General features: G+C 46.7%; 3 protein-coding genes across 9 annotated transcripts in view; 2 read left to right on the plus strand and 1 right to left on the minus strand.

Moving 5' to 3' along the window:
- The first annotated feature begins 89 nt into the window (after positions 1-89).
- Positions 90-1,297, plus strand: LOC122536755. The gene is made up of 2 exons (XM_043669396.1): positions 90-870; positions 960-1,297. The coding sequence occupies exons 1-2, from the start codon at positions 616-618 to the stop codon at positions 1,170-1,172; spliced, it is 468 nt and encodes a 155-aa protein (XP_043525331.1). The 5' UTR covers positions 90-615; the 3' UTR covers positions 1,173-1,297.
- A 299-nt stretch (positions 1,298-1,596) lies between these two features.
- On the minus strand, positions 1,597-19,434 carry LOC122536752 (neither inactivation nor afterpotential protein C). 6 transcript variants are annotated; one of them, XM_043669383.1, is made up of 24 exons: positions 19,310-19,433; positions 14,345-14,575; positions 14,078-14,259; positions 12,410-12,514; positions 9,087-9,475; positions 8,923-9,013; positions 8,751-8,846; positions 8,489-8,674; positions 8,218-8,406; positions 7,939-8,138; positions 7,409-7,749; positions 7,130-7,340; positions 6,929-7,070; positions 6,376-6,837; positions 5,884-6,173; positions 5,535-5,797; positions 5,313-5,387; positions 4,964-5,145; positions 4,670-4,866; positions 4,120-4,220; positions 3,319-3,536; positions 3,057-3,253; positions 2,886-2,976; positions 1,597-2,781 (listed from the first exon to the last, which is right to left on the minus strand). In XM_043669383.1, exons 2-24 carry the CDS (start codon positions 14,547-14,549, stop codon positions 2,446-2,448), a joined length of 4,749 nt encoding a protein of 1,582 aa, XP_043525318.1. In that variant the 5' UTR covers positions 14,550-14,575; positions 19,310-19,433; the 3' UTR covers positions 1,597-2,445. The 6 variants fall into 6 exon arrangements, 4 of the variants coding, with proteins under 4 accessions (XP_043525318.1, XP_043525319.1, XP_043525321.1 ...); XM_043669384.1 differs by lacking the exon at positions 5,313-5,387; XM_043669386.1 differs by lacking the exon at positions 4,120-4,220 and having other exon boundaries at positions 3,319-3,448.
- LOC122536754 (protein Wnt-6-like) overlaps positions 10,433-19,869 on the plus strand; it is a 62,051-nt gene continuing 52,614 nt past the window's right edge. The window contains exons 1-2 of one of the 2 annotated variants that reach the window (XM_043669389.1): positions 10,433-10,464; positions 14,952-15,172. In XM_043669389.1, coding sequence (XP_043525324.1) covers positions 15,075-15,172 — 98 coding nt within the window. In that variant the 5' untranslated portion in view covers positions 10,433-10,464; positions 14,952-15,074. Of the gene's footprint in view, positions 10,465-14,951; positions 15,173-16,075; positions 16,253-19,869 lie in introns of those variants that run through there. The other variant, XM_043669391.1, reaches the window with a different exon arrangement.

Raw genomic sequence — 19,869 nt, forward strand, 5'->3', positions numbered from 1 at the left:
TTACGACGATACATTTTTCGGATATATATATATATATATATATATATATATATATATATATATATATATATATATATATGTATGTATATATATATATTCCTGTTTTTCTGTGTACGTACTATATATACGAACTATTAGATGTATCTTTCTTGGATAATATGTGCGTTTAAACATATATTCGAAAAAATCTGGAAGAAAAATCTGGACTAATTATAAGAAGAATGAAATATTGGATATCCTACGAGTTCATCGTTTCCTTGCATCATTCGAAGCTTATCCCAGCATTTCCCAGAGAAAGAGAAAAACGAAAGATCCCAGATCAAACCGACAAGATCCTTGCTTGAATTCCTTCCAACTAGTTCCTGTTGACTTGACGAAGACAGACAAATATCTCGAAATTGAGTGAAGAAAATTTGAAGTCGCGGACTGGAATTACTTGCAGGATCATCGAAGCCGAATGTAACCGTAATCGCCGACGCACGAGAGACCTCGACTCCTTCCTCCGAGCCGGATACGCGCGTGAGATTTCCGATCGACCTTGATCGAACTCCACCTTGGAATACTTATCGACACACTGACGAACTTCACTCGCCGAATCATTTATATTCGGAATCGATGCACGATCAACAGGAATCTACGAACATTCTTATGGAACGAGACGCAAGAGTTCTGAGTTCCGTGTTTCCAACGTGTCCCGGGACCACTGGCAATTCAGAATTCCCGGAAGAGACGGTGAAGGGCGTCACTGCGTATCCACCATTTCCGTGCCCGTTCTGCGACAGAGCGTACACTAGTTGGGGTTTTCGTCGAAGGCACATCAAAGCCGTCCACACGATTTCACCGTCTTTGAACTGCAAATGGTGCTTGCAGGTGCGTAGATAACGATTACATCCTACATCACAGTAACGATTACGATTACGTTCGATAAGATGTGAAGGTGTAAATGCAATCCATTTCAGGTTCTTCCCACGCATGCGGCTTGGAGACGTCACGTAATATTAGCGCACAATTTGTCTGCGAGCGACGCGCATAATGGTCTCTTAATTTTGGAGGAAGCGCACATGGTTTTACAAATCGCGCATCCTACTAGGTTAGACACCTTAGTTAACATAATTAAACAAAATTCTCAACAGAGTAACAATCAAGAGAATACTCAGTCGGACAAAGATTGAATCGAAACATTGGATTGTTGTGTATCGACATGATCGGGCTGTCTATATTCGGGTTCGGGGCACGGATTCGTTCAGACAGAAGGAAAGCTACCTTGTACAAAATTACGGGATAAAACAAAAAATAAAAATTAAGTTATTCTCGTTCTCAGAGAACGCATTAATGAACCAAATTTTTTTACAATTGCCTAATCGTCTTTTTTATATATGTACGTATTCTGGTATATGTATGTATTTTCGTTGTATATATCGCTTTTACAATTATTATCGATGGTCAGTATCACAAAATATTTTTATTGTCGTATTAACTAAATTTTTGTAAAAAAAAAGAAAAAAAATAAATATTTAACGTACATTAAAGTACTCCTTCCGTCACTATGTTTACCAAAGGAAGGCGAGGTGTAGTTTAAACAGTTAAATCACTATGTTACTTTTTAATTCTTTATTTTTTAAAATGTTCTTAACAATCGTGCATCAGTCAGTTGACATTTATAAATACTATATACTTCGTAAAAGTGACAGGAGTTTCGTGCTATGCAATAGAGCCGATCGTGCAAGGTGCACTTTCTCGATAATAATTCGGTTTTTTCCATAAATGAGCATCGTTGCGTGCGATGAAGGGTTTTGAAGGCAAAAACTTGAAACAAAAACTTTCAAGTTAATTTTATGACACTCTCGTGTATTGTTGTAACCATTTGTTCAAACTGAATTCTTGTTGTTATTATCGCGATTCCATTTGTAATAATGCGAATAGCTTGTTAACGTTTTTTTTTTAACAAGAGTGTGTGTATGTGTGAGTGTGTATTTTATCCAAGGCTAATAAAAAAATAACGGTCAAGTATTGTATATCGGTAGGGAGCATTGCTAACTGTTGGAGAAGACAGGCTCATGGAAAAACGAATCGTTCGATGAAAATTATTGTACATTGGACAAAAGTGTCAACTTTATGGATCGCTCGAGGCGCGAATGAAAGTTACAAAAGAAGTTTATCGTCGAATCGTTACAGTAGTTCTTTTCTATTTAAAAGAGAAAGAAAAGGAAAGTATTAAAAAAATATACGTATGTACACATTCGTGGATAAAAAAATTTCTCCCCGAGTCAGCAACGGTAGTGAATTGGGTATCGATCTTTTTAAATCGTGCATTTGTTTCCATCGGGACAGCTACAGGTATCTTGCAGGCTTCTCTTTTTTTTTTCTCACGGTATTAGCAATTCCAACTGGTCCAGTTTTTACCGTGGTTCGATACATGAAGAGTTTTCGTTGTTGGCTCGAATTTTACAACTCGGCCACGTAACCCTCGACGACGATTCCCGGTGCAATCTCTTCGGTGACACTTTCCGAGGTTACGTTGCCTCGACCTCTGGTCCCCATTCGATCTTCTCCCCAAGCTCCCTCCTTCCCATATTTCTCGGACATTCTGACCATTTCGTTGGGACTCCATTCGGGAGAGTCTCTGCGACTACCTCCGCTTCTGTATACAACGTTCGATTCGTTTTCGCGATTCCCACGATATCCTGTACTTGGCAGTGGTGACGGAGAATGAGAATAACTATCGTAAACGGGTGTACGTTTCATCGACGCTCGATGATGACTCGTTTTTCTCAGCATCGCCTGTTTTGAACCAACGTCGGTGATTAATTCAAATACTTACATATATATTCACGTATATATTTTAGATATACGCGTTCCTGTGTAATTTTTTTGCTTTATCTCACCTGAAAGTTAAACGGTGGTTCGTCGGTGTCTTCGTTACCGTCGTAGTTGTTTCTACGACCGATCATCTGCAGTTCCTGAATCGGATTGATACTGCAACGAAAACGCAAAGAAATTTCTGTCAGGATTGTCGAATCGCGATAGTTTATCAGTTTTACTTAGCGAGATCGAACCGATTAGCATTGCCGCTACTCCTGTTAGTTTTATCATCGTATTCCCAATCGTGGCTACCAGCGTCTATATTTTTACTTCGAATATTCGAGCTATAACTGTCGGTACTGCGCGTCGGGGGTGGTTGTGACTGATTGAACGGAACAGGTGGAGGCGGTGCGTGTTTCCTAGAGCGTATCGATCCGGTACTATCGTAATTCTGAAAAGAGAAAGATGGCGAGAGAATGTTGCGGCAAGCAAGGTTTGAGAATTGATGAAACTTACTGAGCGAGGATTATGAACGTTAGCAGGTGGTACAGGGCTACGGTTGGTCGAATGGTGTTGAAATCCAGAGTTACCCATTCTGCTTCGGGACGTCTCTTCGGGTGGACATCGGACCGAGATATTCGGGTCTCTGGAAAACGGAGTGTCGATCAGACTCTGTCCCTCGGTGCCCGAATGCGCCACTCGATGTGGCGAGTTCGTTGTCTGAACCTCGACGTCTGAAAAATGCAGAGCAATCCGATGGAGAGTGAGTTCTCTCCGCGAAGACGAGTCGCCACTCGGCTCAGGCAATCGAGATTTTCTCGTATTTTTTTTTTTTTTTTTTTTGTTTTGTGTTTTTTCGTACTTTCGATTCCCAACACGCATCTTTTAAACGACATAGTCTTGCGAGACAATTGTTATCGTTATCGACAATTCGAAATTAGTTATTGTAATTGTACGAATTGGATTAATTGGTCGAACTGATCGTAATTACGACTGAAAGAGAAAGAGAATTTGATGAAAACGTGCCGAGTCCAGACGAGCTACGGATACACAGAGTGACACGGAATCAGACACGTCTGTCGTTCGTTTTGCATAAAGAGCTTGCAAAGAAGATTATCTATCCAAGAAAAAATATATCCGCTGCCCATCCTGTATGCGTACTCGACGAACTCGGATCAGGTAAAAAGAAAGAAGAATGATATTTGAAATGTACGAAAAAGGTATGAAAAAGAATTCTGTTCTCGCGTGAACGAAAGTGTAGGAGCGAGTATCGGTATCGATGCACCTCGACTGAACGAAACAAAATGTGATAGGCACCTCTGGTACGACTGTTCCTGTTGGCCCAAGGCATTGTTTGTCTCCGTAATGGCGCGTCCCAGGCTTCGTGCTCGTCGTCAGACGTTGATGACGACGCGGATCTGCGAGAACGTATTTCTCAGTTGACGGCACAAGTCTCCGAAGAGTTCTTAAGCGACTCTTACTCGAGATAGAGACGGCACACAACGGAGAACGAAAAATAATGACAAAACATCGCGCGTACATAAAATGCAACCGCGACAGACATGTTGGGGACAAAAAATAAGCAAGACACATCAAAAATTGTTAAATTTTTGCATTTCAATATTTTGCCTCGTGTCAATTTCTTGGCGACAAAACGCGTGCAAGACAATATATGCGACAGCTACGTACGATACGATTAATGGTGAATGATGTCTAACGATGAGGGTCGATACTAATTTTATTAGAACGATATTTCTCGTCTAAGCTTCTCTATCGATTTCGGGCCCGTTGGCCCGGGATTTCTGATACATCTATCTACCGCTAATGCAAGAACATCCATAGAAAGAATAATGTAAGATTGACTCACCCAACACCTTTCATTTGTCTCTTCATGTCGGGAAAAGGTAACTCTTGATAAAAGTTGAAAGGTAACTTGTGCACTTGGGGCGGTTTCAAATGGCCTAAGTACGTTGATTTGGAAACGTTTGTATCTACTCGATCTATAGATATTTGTTTATTCGTCGTCGCGAGAGACGCTACTATTGCTTGATTGAACAGATGCACCTGTTTGCGAGAAAATTTTCAGATGAAATCATTCGGGCGGGGGGGGGGGGGAGGAACTAAACGGTCTTCCCTCGCGGAAATCGCATAGATCACTCACTTGTTGCGAGAATTGCACGAGGTCTTGATAACGGGCTGCACGGTAACGTAGGAGGACTTGGAACACGCTCTTCGACCTCCACTTGCTGCTGTAGAATTTCATCATGTCCATCGTTTCCTGACTCATTTTCTCCTTCCCGAGAAGAGGCCCCATCTCCTTCCTCACTGTGTGCCCCCTGTATGCTAGTTTCCATATAAAAGAGATCGTTCGATCAAACAACTTTGAAAAAAGGAAACAACACCGCGAGCGAATGAAACGAAATGCACGAATGGAAATGGCAACTATTAGGCTCGTCAAAAATCAAATTTTGTTTTTCGCTCGCTTCTCGTTCTTTATCCGTCTCCCCTACCTTTCTGAATCATCACCGCTGCCTGATCTTCCGACAGATCCACCGTCTCCTTCTTCTTTATAGACGCTTTCTTCACTGAAACAATACCCGTTAAATTTCTCGTCACGGACGGGAGAAGCAAGTACGAGCCTCTCAGCAAAAAAGCAAAAAATAGTTCCGCGGCGGAACGGTGAATCAGCTCGTACTCTCAACGTTGCTACTCCTGACGATCAATTTACCTACCAACTTCTTTTTTCGTGCTCTTCGTGACCTTCGACGCTATGTTCTTGCGTGCTAGAAAGGCCCTCATCATGCACTGAACTTTTACTATCTTTTTCACCTGAGTCTCGTACAGCCGCGAGAGGTACTCCTCGTTGTAATACTTTAGAAACACTTTGGTCTTTCCGATCACCCATCCTTCCATTTTTAACCGGATCAGTAGCAATCGGCAGTTGTCTTTGGTAATCTCGACATTCTCGTCGAAGTCGAATGCCAGGAATTGGTACCTGAAGTCGAGGGAGTTTCAGCGTGACGAAAGTAGAGAGAAACGGAGAATCGATCGACGCGCTCGAAGGGTACTCGAGTGAATTACCTTTGAAGGAATACTGGAAATGATACCCTATGTGGATAACCACGTTGCCTGGCTTTGGCAGTGTCGAGAACAGCCAGCGCACGGATCTGCTGTCTGACGACGTCTCGATAAAAACCACGTGGCGCACCCTCGAGATCGGATCTTATACATCTGACGAAGTGGATACCACTACTTCCGCCACCTACCGAAAGGTTCTTAAGGATTTCAAGGCTGGTAGATTTAAAGGTAGCCGCGCAGGTTCTCATTTTCCGTGTCTGGGAGTATTGCCCTCGGGATGCGGTGTTATATCTCTGTTTGAAAAATAACAATCGCGAGGTGATCTCACAATCTTTACCCTTCGATCATTACTTTTCCATTTCGTTTCGGTTAGACCGCCGATTACATTATCGTATCGTTTTCTCTTACTCTTCTGTTTACAGTTTTCTTTCTTACGAAATACTTGTTAGTCTTACGAAAGAACAGGAATTGAACTTAAATATTAAGCGATCTCACCCTTGGTTTCGACGTCTCCTGCATGAGCGCGCCCCATTTCCCTTTGCTCGTCTTCTTCTCCGCGATTTTCGGATGGTCAACGACAACCGTCAAATTCCCAGATTTCGTCAGTTTGTTCGTGAACATATCTTTCATGGTTTCGATGGTCGATTGCCTGAACGTTTCGATCATTTCCGGTGGGACGAACTCCCGGTTCTTCTCGGCAATCTCGCTAGCGTCGTAAAGCAATTTTCCTGTGTAATGAGCGATGGTAAATTCGTGAGAACTCACCGGTTTTATATAAAGATTGTCCGCTCGTTGTTGGATTTTGGTCATGATATATTGATAATCGAGCATATTTTTCGATGCTTCGTCGATTATACTAAATAAACCTCTGTCTTTGCTCATCAATTGATCTATCGCGTCTTTGTTGTCGTAAAAATGCAAACGCTGTATCGGTATGTCCTCCTCTTCTTGTTCTTGCTACGAACAAAAATCATTACACCTATAAGAATCTTGTACACCTGTACAAATTTAGAAGCGTAGAACCTTACTTTACAGTGCGGGATCTTACCATTTCCCAGGCGAATACCCTCTGGTTGTAATAACATTGCATCTGTTCGTTCATGGTGTTTACCACCAACTGCTCGAGTCGATTTACCGCGAAACACTCGAATCCAAACAGGTCCATTATGTTAATCGCGTATTTGTCACCGCTGAAAGATACCCATGTATTTTAAATAAATCCATGGTGATTAGCCATGATTAAACTCACAATAGAGAACGAGTAACCGTAAATTTGAAATTGATAGTGTTGACTATCCAGTCGACCAGTCGCTGATAGATCGTGTTAGCTAATACGTCTCTCGCTTCTTTCGCTTCTTCGCAGCTGTGCTTTCTCCGTACAGCGTTCCCTTTCACGACTACGCAATAATTAAGCAACGCCCAATTAAATTTCTTTTCATCGAGGTTGAGGAGTTGAGCGACTGAAATACGAAGAGAGAATCATTTAGCCATAAACCTTCACTCGATAGAGATATCAAGTACTTCACACCTCTGTTGGCCGCGTCGTTGTTGTCCATGTCAGCCTCTCCGTCGTTACCCTCGACGAAACGAATTTCTCCCAGAACTAAGGTCGCCGCCAATATTCTCCAGATCGTCTCGCAATACTCCTCCATTTCCAAGATTCGTAGATTCTCCTTGAGTTCTTCGAACTTGGCCACGTTGCCGCGCGGATCGTTACGAACTTTGAACGATCGTTTCCTCTCCGTTCCTTTCTCGCTTATCCTCAGGTACCGCATCCTTCTGCCCGGTGGCAAGTGATACTGTTTCAGTTTGCTCGTGGCGTCGAGACCGTCGTAAAAGTAGTACATCACGTGAAAATTCGATTGATTTCTGCGGAGAAGAGATAGACCTCGTGATCCTCGTGGCCACCGTGGCCAATTGATAAACGTACGATTAGATCTACCGAAGGCGAAGTTGCCATGCAATCTCGAAATCTAACGTACGAGCAAATTGCTAGTTTACTGCTCGCGTGAAACTCGGTAATGCGTACTAGCGTGAATAGCAGACACCGATTCCAACCTGTCGCGGGTAGAAACGCGCCATTTCTCCAGCTGATACAGCCAAAATATGGCGCCGGAGGCTTTCCCGGAACTTCCGTACGTAGTCTCTATTTGCAGCACGCATCTGGTCGAATTGGTGTTGAGCGGCGTGGCGGCGTTGCTGAAAGCGTGAATCACTTTGATAGCTCGCATTAATCTCGCACCGATGTCTTGAAGGCTCTGAAATTAAACGAACGACGATCTGTCGGGAAGTAGCTTTTCCTGTTTACGCGATTCAGCGTACGCGGTGATCGCTTACTTTCCCAAGGTACATGAGATGCTGAACGAGATGCATCATGTTGGTCGTTTTCCCCGAATTGCTCTCGCCGGCTAGTAAAATATACTGGGCCTCTTCGTGGTGCAACACGTCCTGATAGGCGCTGTCGGCTACGGAGTATATGTGAGGCGCGTTGTCCGAACGCGACTTGAATTGGTATTTCGTGTGATACTGGAATCAACAGCGGAAGAGTTGAATTTAACTTGTTCAGCGATCTTGTTCAGCGAAGCACGATCGAACGAACGATCCTTACATCGGACCCGTAAATGTCTTGTTTCTCGTTCGGATTCAAAATCAAAAGGATGTCGCCAATGAAGCTGTGGAAGTAACCTTGCCGCAGTCTCTCGTGCAGCTCGTCCAAAATCGCGTCCTCCGTGAGCACTTCGAGCGCAGCTAAATCCTCCATGAACATAGGCTCCAAAGGATCGGTTTGATGAGTCTGGAGAATAGACGGAGGTGAGGTACATTTAGATATAGATATAGATATCCAGCGACCTGTTTACTCAAAACGTTACCTTCAAGAAACCTTTTCGCACTATTACTTCCGGCCTCCTCTCGTATTTGCCTTTCTCACCGGCGTCCATCATTAATATCTTGATCTCTTTTGCCAGCTGGAAACATCTGTTATTACTTTTTTCTACTTGGGATTCCAGGGCTATTCCAGAAAAAATCGTTTTACTGTGTTACCAGAAAATCTTCCTCCGGTAAATCCGCTAAGAATGGATGCTCGGCTATTTCCGCCATAAACGGCCTGTTCTCGGGATTTTTCTCGAGACATCTGAAACGACATTGAACGACATCATCGTTTATAGAAAATATAGCGTTTGCACGCGTAAAGCGTTTGAACATACTCGGCGATGAAATCGTTGAAATTTTGCGACCAGTTGGACGGCCTGTACAAATTCGGTGGCGGATTTCGAACGATCTGGAACAACGCTCTGGTCGGGTGCATGTCTTGAAACGGCGGTTTACCGTCAGCCAACTCGATCGCTGTGATACCGACCGCCCAGACGTCCGCTCTGCTACCGTATCCTTCGGAATTGTTCTCCTTGCTCATGGCCACTTCTGGTGCCATCCAACTCGGCGATCCTACGCACGTGTACCTCTTCCCCATTTCACCCTGATACATCTTCGACAGCCCGAAATCGACCAACTTCACGTCGCCCTCTTTGGTCAGTAATATGTTATTGCCGCGTATGTCACGGTGCATCACGTTGTGCTCGTTGAGATAGACCATTGCCTGCGGAGGACGTTGTAAATCGTTGAGATTCGAAGGAGAACGAACGAGTCGGACACGAAGGGCACTCGACGAAGCGCGATCGAATATCTCCGGTTCGAGACTTTCCTCTCCTTTCGGTACTGCGGACCGCGATTTCATGTCGTGAGAGTAGACACCGGCACCCCGTTCCTCGCGAGCATTTATTTCGCGTGTAATTTGCCGGCATTAAACGTCAACGTGGCCTGATTTACCGCACGAGCGACCGTGGACGAATCGCTACTGGGTCCATGGAACACGTAGCAACGCGAATAAGAAGGCGACGTCCGAGAAGAAGAAGAGAAAGAAGAAGAAGAAGAAGAAGAAGAAGAAGAAAAAGAAGAAGGGGTTGCGTGCACTTTACGAGAAACGATAGTGAGACAAGAGCAAAGAACGTGGATTATTCCGCGCGTGTGTAATAGGTTGGAAAACAATCCTGTAAATATCGTCGATGCCGAGACTGAAAACGCTCGCCGATAATTTCGTTCGATCGGGAATCAATTAGGGTAAAGACTAGCGGTGTGCGAGAACTCCAAAATATCGGGAACCCGATGGTCGGGTCGGGTTCCTGAAAATTTCGAGATTCCCGAAGGAATCGGGGTTTCCCGAAAAAGTCGAGATTCCCGAAAATTTCGAGAACCCGGCTACCGTTTCTCGAACTACTCTACAATGCTGTATAGCAATCTACAAAATACGTAAATACACAGTTCAATTTCTTCTGCCAGTGAAGTTATTGGAAACACGGATTCTAAGAATCGTGTGACCTGATGTATACAAACGTGTGACTGCGTGCTTGGATATTATGTGCGCTGTTGAGCAGTATCGCTGAGAAATTCGGGCAGTTCAGACGTATATTTCAAAATCTGTGTGAATTTAATAAAGATTAAAAATCTTTTAAAAAAGTGTCGAGTGATAGTGAGAGTAAAGTTGTGGTAGCAGGAAGCAGTGCAGAAGATATCGTGCAAAGGAAGAAGGTAAAGAGAAGCTCTGTTTGGCAACATTTTTAAAAAAAAGATGATACAAAGGCGGAATGCACGCATTGTCTCCATGAATTTAAAACGAAGTATGCAAATACTATTGGTTATTACGCCATTTGAAACATATGCATATGTACATAATGTATATGTACTAGAAAAGAAATTGAATCGATTTAAAATTTGTCGCATGTACAAAACGATTCGTGTTTCCGACCCGACCCTACCCGATATTTCGGGTTTTCGCACACCTCGAGTAAAGACGCGGAAGAAAAGAAAGCATGGCTTCTCTCGCGTAACGTACGACAAATTAGAAACGATTTAACCCGTAACACGGGTGAGCGGGCGACGGTAATGCGTATCGAGTGGCCACCGTTTCATGCTACTTGACAGTTTCATCGATCCCATCTTTTCTTGGCAACGTCATGTATGAGAAACTCGATTGGTCGATAGCCAACTCCGTTAGGGTAGCGCGATTACAGAGAGAAGCATCGTCCGCGAGATAGAAATTCACGCGTGAATTCGTCGAGGTTTGAGGGATCAGGTTCACGAGGTTCTCACGGCGGAGATAATTAGTAGAACCCATCGATTTTACTCGGTCCCGACGTTTTTGCAGGGAAACCGAGCCGCGAACCACGTCTCGGAGAGGAAACGACGCACGATTCGAAACGGAAACGCGCGTTTTACCCTCGGCGCCGATCAGGTTGCAGCAGCGTTTGACGCGTAAATGACATACCCGTTTCACTCCGGTGTCCAGTATATTTTTCTAACCGTTTCCCCCGGTGTGTTCGTTCAGTATCCGCGGTTGTTTCGCGTACCGCGAGGCTCGGAGAGGGTATCGAGTCGGAGAAACGTCTCTCCTGTCCTGATATTAACGTAAATTATATTCCGAGAGGAAACAGAACGGAATTACGACAACATTATCCCATTGTGACCGAGCGGAATCCCTTCCCTAGTAAAATTATAGGCCTCCAGGCGGGAAACGTTTGCAATTCGCCCCGTGTCGCGATTCTCGGTTTATTCCTTGGTTTATTCTTCGCGTTCTTACGTTTCTGCCGCGAGTGTTGGGGTCCCATACATCTCTAACCGCGCGCGGGATCTCTGCTTCTGTCCTTGACTGTAACGCGCGCGCTCGTTCTCGTTCTCGTTCTCGTTTTCGTTCTCTTGGAGAACAGAGAAACGCGAGAGTACGTGTCAGAAGAGAATAGGACGGAAGTCTTTGCGCTCTTGATCTCCGCTGGATGCACCCGGAGAGATCGCTGCGCGAACAACACGGCGAAGGGCGAACGAGCCAGGCAGCCTTTCATTTGCGAGCAGGTTAATTAGCGAGCTATCTCGCCTGTCTTATTTGTAATTTATACGCCGTAGAATGCGACCCATTGACGCGCGTATTTCGCGATCCTTCCCGTGCCCCTCGATTTTGCGCGTACGTAAAAATGCCGTCGAGTCGCGAGTTACCCCGTCGCGCGAATCCAGCTCTCTCCTCTTTTCGTCGACGCCACGCAAGACATTCTGGCTCGCGATCACGGAACGAACCGTCTCGTTCTCTCTCTCTCTCTCTCTCTCTCTCTCTCTCTCTCTCTCTTTGCTCGCTTTTCGACGTCATTTTTACTTCTCCTTCTCCTACTGCCTCTCTTTTCGTTTTTTCTCCTTCTGTTCGACTTGAACAATTTCAAAAACGCTCCCGCATCACTCGGGAGGACTTCTACGCTCGAGCGCAACGAGGAGCTGGACATACTCGAAACATACCGAAGAATCGGTGAAAGTACCTGATGCCATCGGTTTTGTACCCTCGCGGAGATGCTGTTCGTTCCTAACTAAAGCGTCGGACGAGAGGCCCGCAGGGGACACCGCGAAATCATCGCGTTCAACGCGTTCGAGAAATTGCAGCGTTCCGTGCGCTTCGTCAAGCTCCATTTGAAACCGTCCGCTCCGCGATACTCACCTGGATCACTTCCCGCAGGATAAAGCCGATGTGCTCCTCGCGCATTTTCTTGTCCTTAGCTAGAAGCCCGTGCACGAGATCCATCACAGTCCCACCTTCGCAGAGCTGCAAAAAAAAATCGTACGAGAGATATTAAAATGGACAATAGGACGCGAAGCTTGTAGAGTCAGGTGATCGTTTTAACAACAACGTGTATTAAGAGACGTGGAAGAGTACCGATTCTTAAAATTATACCGTGATGGTGGCTTAAGAAAGCAATCTTCGATTTGAGTCGGCACTTCGGCGCATCGCGTTGATAGCTTGACCTTGCCCGCGAAATTGAGGAAGCAATTTAAATCGAGCACTCGGGACGGAGCTTAATTTTCCGAGTGATTTTGTATCGCGTAATTGGCCGCGATCTCGATATCTAGGACTCTCAGCGTTAACGGTTTCTGTTCCTACTTCCAGCTAGGTACTTGGAGCAGGAGTTTCCGTTGAGGATCGGAAATTTCAAGCGTCGTTCGCGTTCTGGCGAACGTTCGTTTGGTTTCGTGTCTGCAAATATGGATTGGCAAGTATCGCACACGAGCTTTAAGCCGGGCTCCGAGCAAGCACGCGATGCGCGCGGTCGATGCATTCTTTCGAGCGAAAGCCCACCGAGCGTTGCACGAGAAAACTTGGTCTACTGGCAACAGTTCGTATATATGATGCACGTAAAACCTGTCCGCGATACGATATGAAATACCATCAGCGATAAATCTGAGCCACATTGTCGTTGCGTGTTATATTACTCCTCTTTTTCAACTTGTCCTCCTCGTCCTTCGTTCTCGGTAATCGAGATTTGCCAAGCTTTTTTGCCAAGATCGATTGACTTGCAAAACCGTCGTTAGTCATTTTGTTGCTCGTAGCCAGCCACCTACTGTACACCTGTTTCTTTGGCCGTGTTTCCGATCCTCGCCGATATATACCTCGTCTCGAGACCGTATAATCATCGACTCGTGATACCGCTCCATTACCAATTTCGTTCTACCAAGTAGAAACATTCGCAAATATCGTATGGTATCCTTTCGTTCAGGATAGACGGAAAGAGGAACGAGAAGAAGCGAAAGAGATTTGGTATTACAGAGAACAGCAGAACGATCGAGCGTACATGCGTTAAATTCGAATATCGACGCTTTGCTTTTTGAGATAAGTAATAATATTTCGGGCGCACCGAGGAGGTCCACCCGTAAATTAGGGCCGCGACGTGCCAAGGCTCACCTGCGTATACGAACGAGTTTAATGATTGTTTAATGGCCGCGCGTGTCGTAAATTATCCGTGTATTCGACCGTCTCAAATGCTTGAAATTGCCTCCGGGTCCTGGCATAGGTACGTACAGCAACTCTTCCATCGCCGTTGCCTTCCATCTTTGTTTCTTTTTTCCTTTCCCCTCCTTCTCTCTCTCTCTCCTACCCCTTCGGTCTCGTCCAGCCGAGATCTATTCTATCTCGCGATCGTCGGACTTTTCTTCTTTTTTTTTTTTTCTTTAATTTTTCTCTCCGGAGAATTACGATGTTAGAGGAGTGGCGTTGTACGTGGATATATATATCTTTGAAATCGACGTGCCAGACAAACAACAGTTACGTCGGACGCGATAGTACCGCGGTTTTCGAGGCGAGCCTGCGGTGAAAATCGTACGCAATATTTACCTCCATGACGAACCATATTTGATCGTACTCGGTCTTCTTGCCGGATCTTCTGCGATAAATCCCGTAGAAGTCTGGCAGATTCGGATGTGACCCGAAGTCACGAAGAATCTTGTACTCCTCGATGATCAGGGACTGCGATTCCGGAGTGAGCTTCTGCACCTTCACCGCGACTCTTTTGTTCCCTGCGAGCACAGGAAAGGAAAACGTACGGTGAAAAATGGGAATTTTCGCGAAAATTCAGTCAAACATATATCGTCGGGACTGTACCGGCTTGTTGATCGATCGCTTCGTACACATCGCCGCACACGCCAGAACCTATGCACTCTCGGAGGAGATAACGCTTTCCGGGATCTTGTATGCTATCCAAACGCTGCATGATATTTCTTCGTTCATCGTGATCGTCTTCGTCGCCTCTGCTCCCTCCTCGTCTCTGTCGTTCCCTCCCTCTGCTGTCGTATCCATAATCGCTCATTTTCGGTCGTTTCTCGTCCCGTTGTTCTGAAAAGTCGGGTAACAAAACGATTGCTCGTTCGATATTCGGTTAAACGAGAAGAGACGAAAAGAGACGAAGGGAAACGAGAGAACAGGGAGAGCCTGTTGAGAGCAGGGAAACCTAATCCAAACCTGCCGTGGCTTTTTGAAACGAACGATTGCGCGATCGAAACGTGTCAAGATGAATGTGACAAATGATTCTATTGTGAAAGAGGGCAAAAAAGGAGAAGAAAAAAGGAGAAAGGAAAGAAAAGGGAAAAATGGGAAAAAAACAAAATTTAAACGGTTCCGATCGAGTCGCATCGAGCGGAATACCTCTGCTCGGTGCATCCCGGTGGAAACCGCACGACAAAAAGTTCATTAACTTTGTTCTCGTTTCCAGGATCGAGTGCTCGCAGAGTCGGCGCAGCAACAACGAGCACAGGAAGATCGTTGTCGCGTACCTCTTCACACTCACGGGAAAGCGGGACCGGTGGTGCCTCTTTCCATCCGTTCGAACGACGAGATGGTCGAGAATGACTCTTCGAAGAGAACGCTCTGCGGATTTTTTTACGAGAGGCCAGGTTCGGCCGGTCGAGGGTTTCATGGCGCATCGACACAAAGGTGAGTGCTAATTATATTCTTTCTCGAGTGCCGCGTGAACGAGTGGTAATCGCTAATTAGTAGCTCGCTTCCTGAAAGCATCCACGAGGGAAAAGCTAGAGCTACGCCAGGAATCCGAAAGATACGCCGCGTTCGGTTCGGCGATCGGAAATCTGATCGCGTTTTTCCTCCTGTCTACTACGTGCTACGAAAAGTGTCTTTTCTTTTTTTTTTTTTTTTTCAAGCTCTGAATATTTCGCGCTACAGTTGTACCGATTCGGATAATCGCGATGTACACGAGCCAGTACACGGGTAGAACTTGCGGGTTTTCTGTGGCTTTGGAGCCATGCTCGTAAAACGTACCGTGGTCGTGGAACGTACGACGAATTTCCACGAATTTTCACGACCTCACTTCATGTCGTAACACTGTCGCCGTTGCGTTGCGACAGCACGCAACGCGAGATGAATTTCTCTGGATGGAAAACCGAATTAATTCGCCAAACGCCAAAAGTTTCGTGTGTTTTTTCTTTCTTTTTTTCTTTTTTCTTTTTTTGCCATTTGCATCCCTGCTGGTACTTGTAGGGCTGCGGAAACGCTGCAGGGTAATACACATCCCATTTATCGGATCCTACGGATTGCGTAAGAGTATTTAATGGGCTAGGCAAGTCCGTGGGTTACGGGTGGCTCGCTTAACTGTCTCGCCAAAGAAACGATCGATCGATGCGGTTCTACTTTCGTCGACTCCGCGTCGATCTGCGTTTTTTTTTACTATTTGTACCATGGTACCATAGTATCTCTGTTATTGGATCATTAGTAGTAGTTGCGTAATCCCCTGCGTCCGATTCATTAGGTAGAGTCGCCAAGCTAACAAGTCGCGTTTAGCGACAGGCTTTACCTCTGGTGAATGCTCGTTTGCTCGTTTCCCGCTAATTCGTTTACGTTTCCGCGATATCGGTTCGGTTCTAGGCGCGAGTGCTTTCTCTCGGTTCGGTTCCGCACGCGAAAACAGCGTGAATCGCGAGACGATTGACTCGCGAGGGAAGAGAAACTGGTAGAGGAGAGAGGAGCGAGGTGCAGGATGGTACAGAGGGAAAGGCGGAGGTGAGTAACGAGAGGATTCGCGTCGTTGGCCAATTCATTTATTCCTGGTGGGTCGGCGCTCGTCTGGCATAATCCGTCGATTTGTCGGCGCGGCGTGTCTCGTGTAATGCTGCTTCTTGCCGCTTCTTGCCGCTTGTAATCGAAGAGGGAAAGGGAAAGGGAAAGGGAGAAAGGGTAAGGGAGAAAGAGAGAGAGAGAGAGAGAGAGGGAGAGAGAGGACTGGAGCGAGAGGGCGACGCGTCGCTGACTATATGTGAACGAACGGGCGTAAGAAACTCTGGTTGATCCACGATGTCCACACGATGGTTCTGTTTCTCTGCTCATATGCGATACGACGGTGTTCCTCCGCTTCCTCTCCGTTTTCTCAGTGGTCTCTCGCGGGCGAGCGTCGCGCACCTTTGTTCCCTCTCATTCTGCTTCTTCCTTTTCCTCGTCGTTGCTCGTCGAGCGGTGCAGGTTTATCGGTACGACAGGGCGTTAAATTATTGATGCCCGACTGCGCGTCGCTCGCGAGAAGACGAACGAGAAGAAAGGAAGAAGGGTAGGCAGAGAGGTAAGGACGGGTCCCGTGATTTCAGAAAAAGCTTTCCGTGCCACTCGGTCCATCGGTTCTTTCGCTCGGGCCGTCTTCGTTCTCGCGCCGGTCCGCGGACGCGCGAGTCACGTTCTCTCTCTCTCTCTCTTTCTCTCCTTCCTTCTCCCGAAGCCGAAGACGATCGCGAACCCGTGCGGAGCAACTTGCGCTCTTTAAAAGGAAACGAAACGTGGGCGCGACGAAACAGCACGTTGTGGGAAAGTTTTGCGGACGAACACGATCCTCCGGCCGAATCAAAAATTAACCATTCTCTATCTCGGTGGTCGTCTCGGTCGCGCCACCGTCATCCTCGTCATCGCCGACCTATTTCTTCTAACTCTGGCGTCCATCTCGTCCTTCGTTCCCGATAAGAGCAAACGAAGCGAAACGAAAGAAGGGCGGGCTCGAGGTTTCGAACGCGCGCTTCCCGAAAAGAGCCGTGTGGGAAAGTTGATATTCGTTGGTCGAGAAAGGTCCCCTGCTATAGCGCCGGAATGTTAGCACCGCGAATCCCTGGGAAGAAGCAGCAACGCCAACGGTAGTGGCGGTGGAAGAGGAAGAAGAAGAGGAAGAAAAAGAGACGCAGCAGCCGAAAACGATCGGCAGCCGACCGGTCCGGACCGGTTGAAAAGGGTTCGACACTCCTTTCGCCGGAAAGTACGGTAAACTGGTGACAAGTGGCTTGTTCTCTCACTTTTCTGTTTCTCCGCAGAGTCTTCCCCCTCCGTACCTTTAAATCTCGCGGCGCGTCCTCACCTCGTTAATCGGAAAAACTAGTTAGACGCGAATTGTTTGTCGTCTCGATTCGGCGTCGATCGATTCTCCCTTCGTTGGCTATCACGCCGACTCTCGTCCGTTCGTGGAAAAAACTGGTGTATCGATGTCGTCGAGTGACGATCGGCTTGCGTGACGATATCGAGGCTCGCCGATCGACGATGCAGACAGATCGTTGAGGTACACGGATGTCTCTCGTGGTAGACGAGACGCACGCGGTCTGTTTTCCCCGCGAGGCACGAGACTTCCGCTTCTTGCTCTCCGTTCGCTCTCTCTCCTTCTTTTTCACTCGCTACCTTTTATAGATTCTCCTAAGATCGATCCTATCGGCAGATAACGCGTCCTCCTCTTTGGGATTCCAAGGCGGAGGTGTCGCTGTTCTCGCGATCGAGCGAGGCTCGAAAAATCGCTCGTTCGTTCGCCAATGATCGTACGTTATTTCCGTCAGGGGGTTAATCGATACCGAGAATCTCGCCGCTGTTCTTCTTCCTCGAAGCTCATGCAACATTTAACTTTCTGCTATATTCTTCTCGAGCTCGCGGCTCACGCTTGCGATTCCCTCGTCTACCCGTTCTTTCGATCTTGTCTTACCACAATGTATCTCTTGTCTTTTCTTCTTTTCTTTTCTTTTTCTTCGTCCCTCTTCATCTTCCTTCCCCTTCGTTCACGTTGGAAATACCGACACCGTCGGTCCAACTACCGCGTGTCCGTCTTCGTCATTCCTGCTCTACCGAAGTTGGCTCGAGACAACACCTGCCTGGATTTACCTCCGCGGCAAGCTGCACCGCTACGAGAGAGGAACGCTCTCCGCAAGTTCCTCAGCTACCTTCCGTTCTCACCAGTTCTCTCTGTGTTTACGGATTTCTCTCTTTTTCCCCGTCGTCCTGGCAAAACATCGTGAAACACATGTTCCGGCACCTTCGAGACACGCACCGCAGAACGTAAAGCACATCCCCTTTTTCCGTTCTTCCTCTTTCACCTCTTCTTCTTCTTCTTCTTCTTCTTCTTCGTCGTCTTCCTCGTCTTCTTCTTTCTTCTCGTCGCGAACACACTTGTCCGATTCTCTTTCCTGTCTCCCTCTCCCTTTCTCACCATTTCGCCAGCTCGTTTCTTTTTATCCCGACCTCCGAACGAAACTTGTTAATTGCGGCATTATTCGCGATCCGGGAACGATAATGGTGTCTCGGCAGCGAAGCTCGCGATCTCTCGTGGCATCCCGAGGAGGTCGTTCGCGATAACGTGGTTTCTCTCTCTTCCTCTCTGTGAGTCCCGACCGAGGATCGGTACGAATAAATATCGTGGAATTCCACTTGTTCCGTTACGACGGTCGCTTTCCAAATTGAGACCGCGTTGAGATTCACGGGACCGCTGTTGGACCGATCGGCGGGGCGCGAAAGGAGGAGAGGAAGATCGAAAACGAGTAGATATATATTTTTTTCTTTTTCATTTCGCGATCGATCGAAAGGACGAACCCGAGGAGAACGAGAGATGATTGGGCCACTGTTTACGCGGTTTATTCGGCGGCATTCGTCGACGATTCTTATCACTATCGGTTTTCCAAGTGTCGACGCACTAGAGAGGACTTTGCCTGCGCAAGGTCTAGCGACGGACGAAACGAAGGGTTTTCACGGAAGGTGCAAAACACTTACTCGTAAGGGGGCAAGTAACGGTAGGGGGTGCTCTTAGCGTTGGCTCGCGATGAAACTCACCTCTAATTAAAACGTCTGGCAGGTTGTGCAGGCCCTGCGGCGTCCACCCTCGCAATGTTCGCAATGCTCGTGTGCCGGAGCAAGAGCCCGAGCTCTACGACGCTCGTGCAGGGTGGTAGTCACGATTGCGTCGAGGGGGTGCTTGGCTTCCATGATCCAATAACGCCGACTTAATTAACTAACTGCTAACTCGCAAGCCTGTTAGCTCATTGATTTCGTTCCCGAGATCGTCGTCCAGCTTCGACTCACTCTCCCCCCCCCCCCCCCCTCCTCCTCCCTCTGCTTCGTTCACTCTTTCTCATTTCTTCTTGTTCCTCTCGAGGACGTCGAGATTCCTCCTTTTGTCTCTTGAGTGCTAATTTATCGAGAAATCGACGAAAATCTCTCGTTTTCCCTTTTCTCGCGTCTGGATCGAACAAGAAACGAAGGAGAAGCGATTCGAGAAGCGGCCGTTATCATTATCCAACGATAAGCGATTGTCCTTGATCGCGATCACAAAGCGCAAGGGCAACGGGAATAATTGTCGGTGGTAGTAAAGGGATAAAAATTCTAGTGGTAAA

This window comes from Frieseomelitta varia, unplaced genomic scaffold (assembly GCF_011392965.1).
Source record: "Frieseomelitta varia isolate USP_RPSP 00005682 unplaced genomic scaffold, Fvar_1.2 scaffold_870, whole genome shotgun sequence".
In the NCBI taxonomy this organism is placed as follows: domain Eukaryota; kingdom Metazoa; phylum Arthropoda; class Insecta; order Hymenoptera; family Apidae; genus Frieseomelitta; species Frieseomelitta varia.

What these genes read in the sequence shown, in the direction of transcription:
- LOC122536752 (XM_043669383.1), bottom strand. Translation starts at nt 14,549, where the DNA reads ATGAGCGATTATGGATACGACAGCAGAGGGAGGGAACGACAGAGACGA. An exon ending in AGCGATCGATCAACAAGCCG is followed by an intron (nt 14,260 to 14,344) that starts GTACAGTCCCGA and finishes CTGTGCTCGCAG; the next exon opens with GGAACAAAAGAGTCGCGGTG. An exon ending in CAACGACGCGGCCAACAGAG is followed by an intron (nt 7,341 to 7,408) that starts GTGTGAAGTACT and finishes TTCGTATTTCAG; the next exon opens with TCGCTCAACTCCTCAACCTC.
- LOC122536755 (XM_043669396.1), top strand. Translation starts at nt 616, where the DNA reads ATGCACGATCAACAGGAATCTACGAACATTCTTATGGAACGAGACGCA. An exon ending in ACTGCAAATGGTGCTTGCAG is followed by an intron (nt 871 to 959) that starts GTGCGTAGATAA and finishes AATCCATTTCAG; the next exon opens with GTTCTTCCCACGCATGCGGC.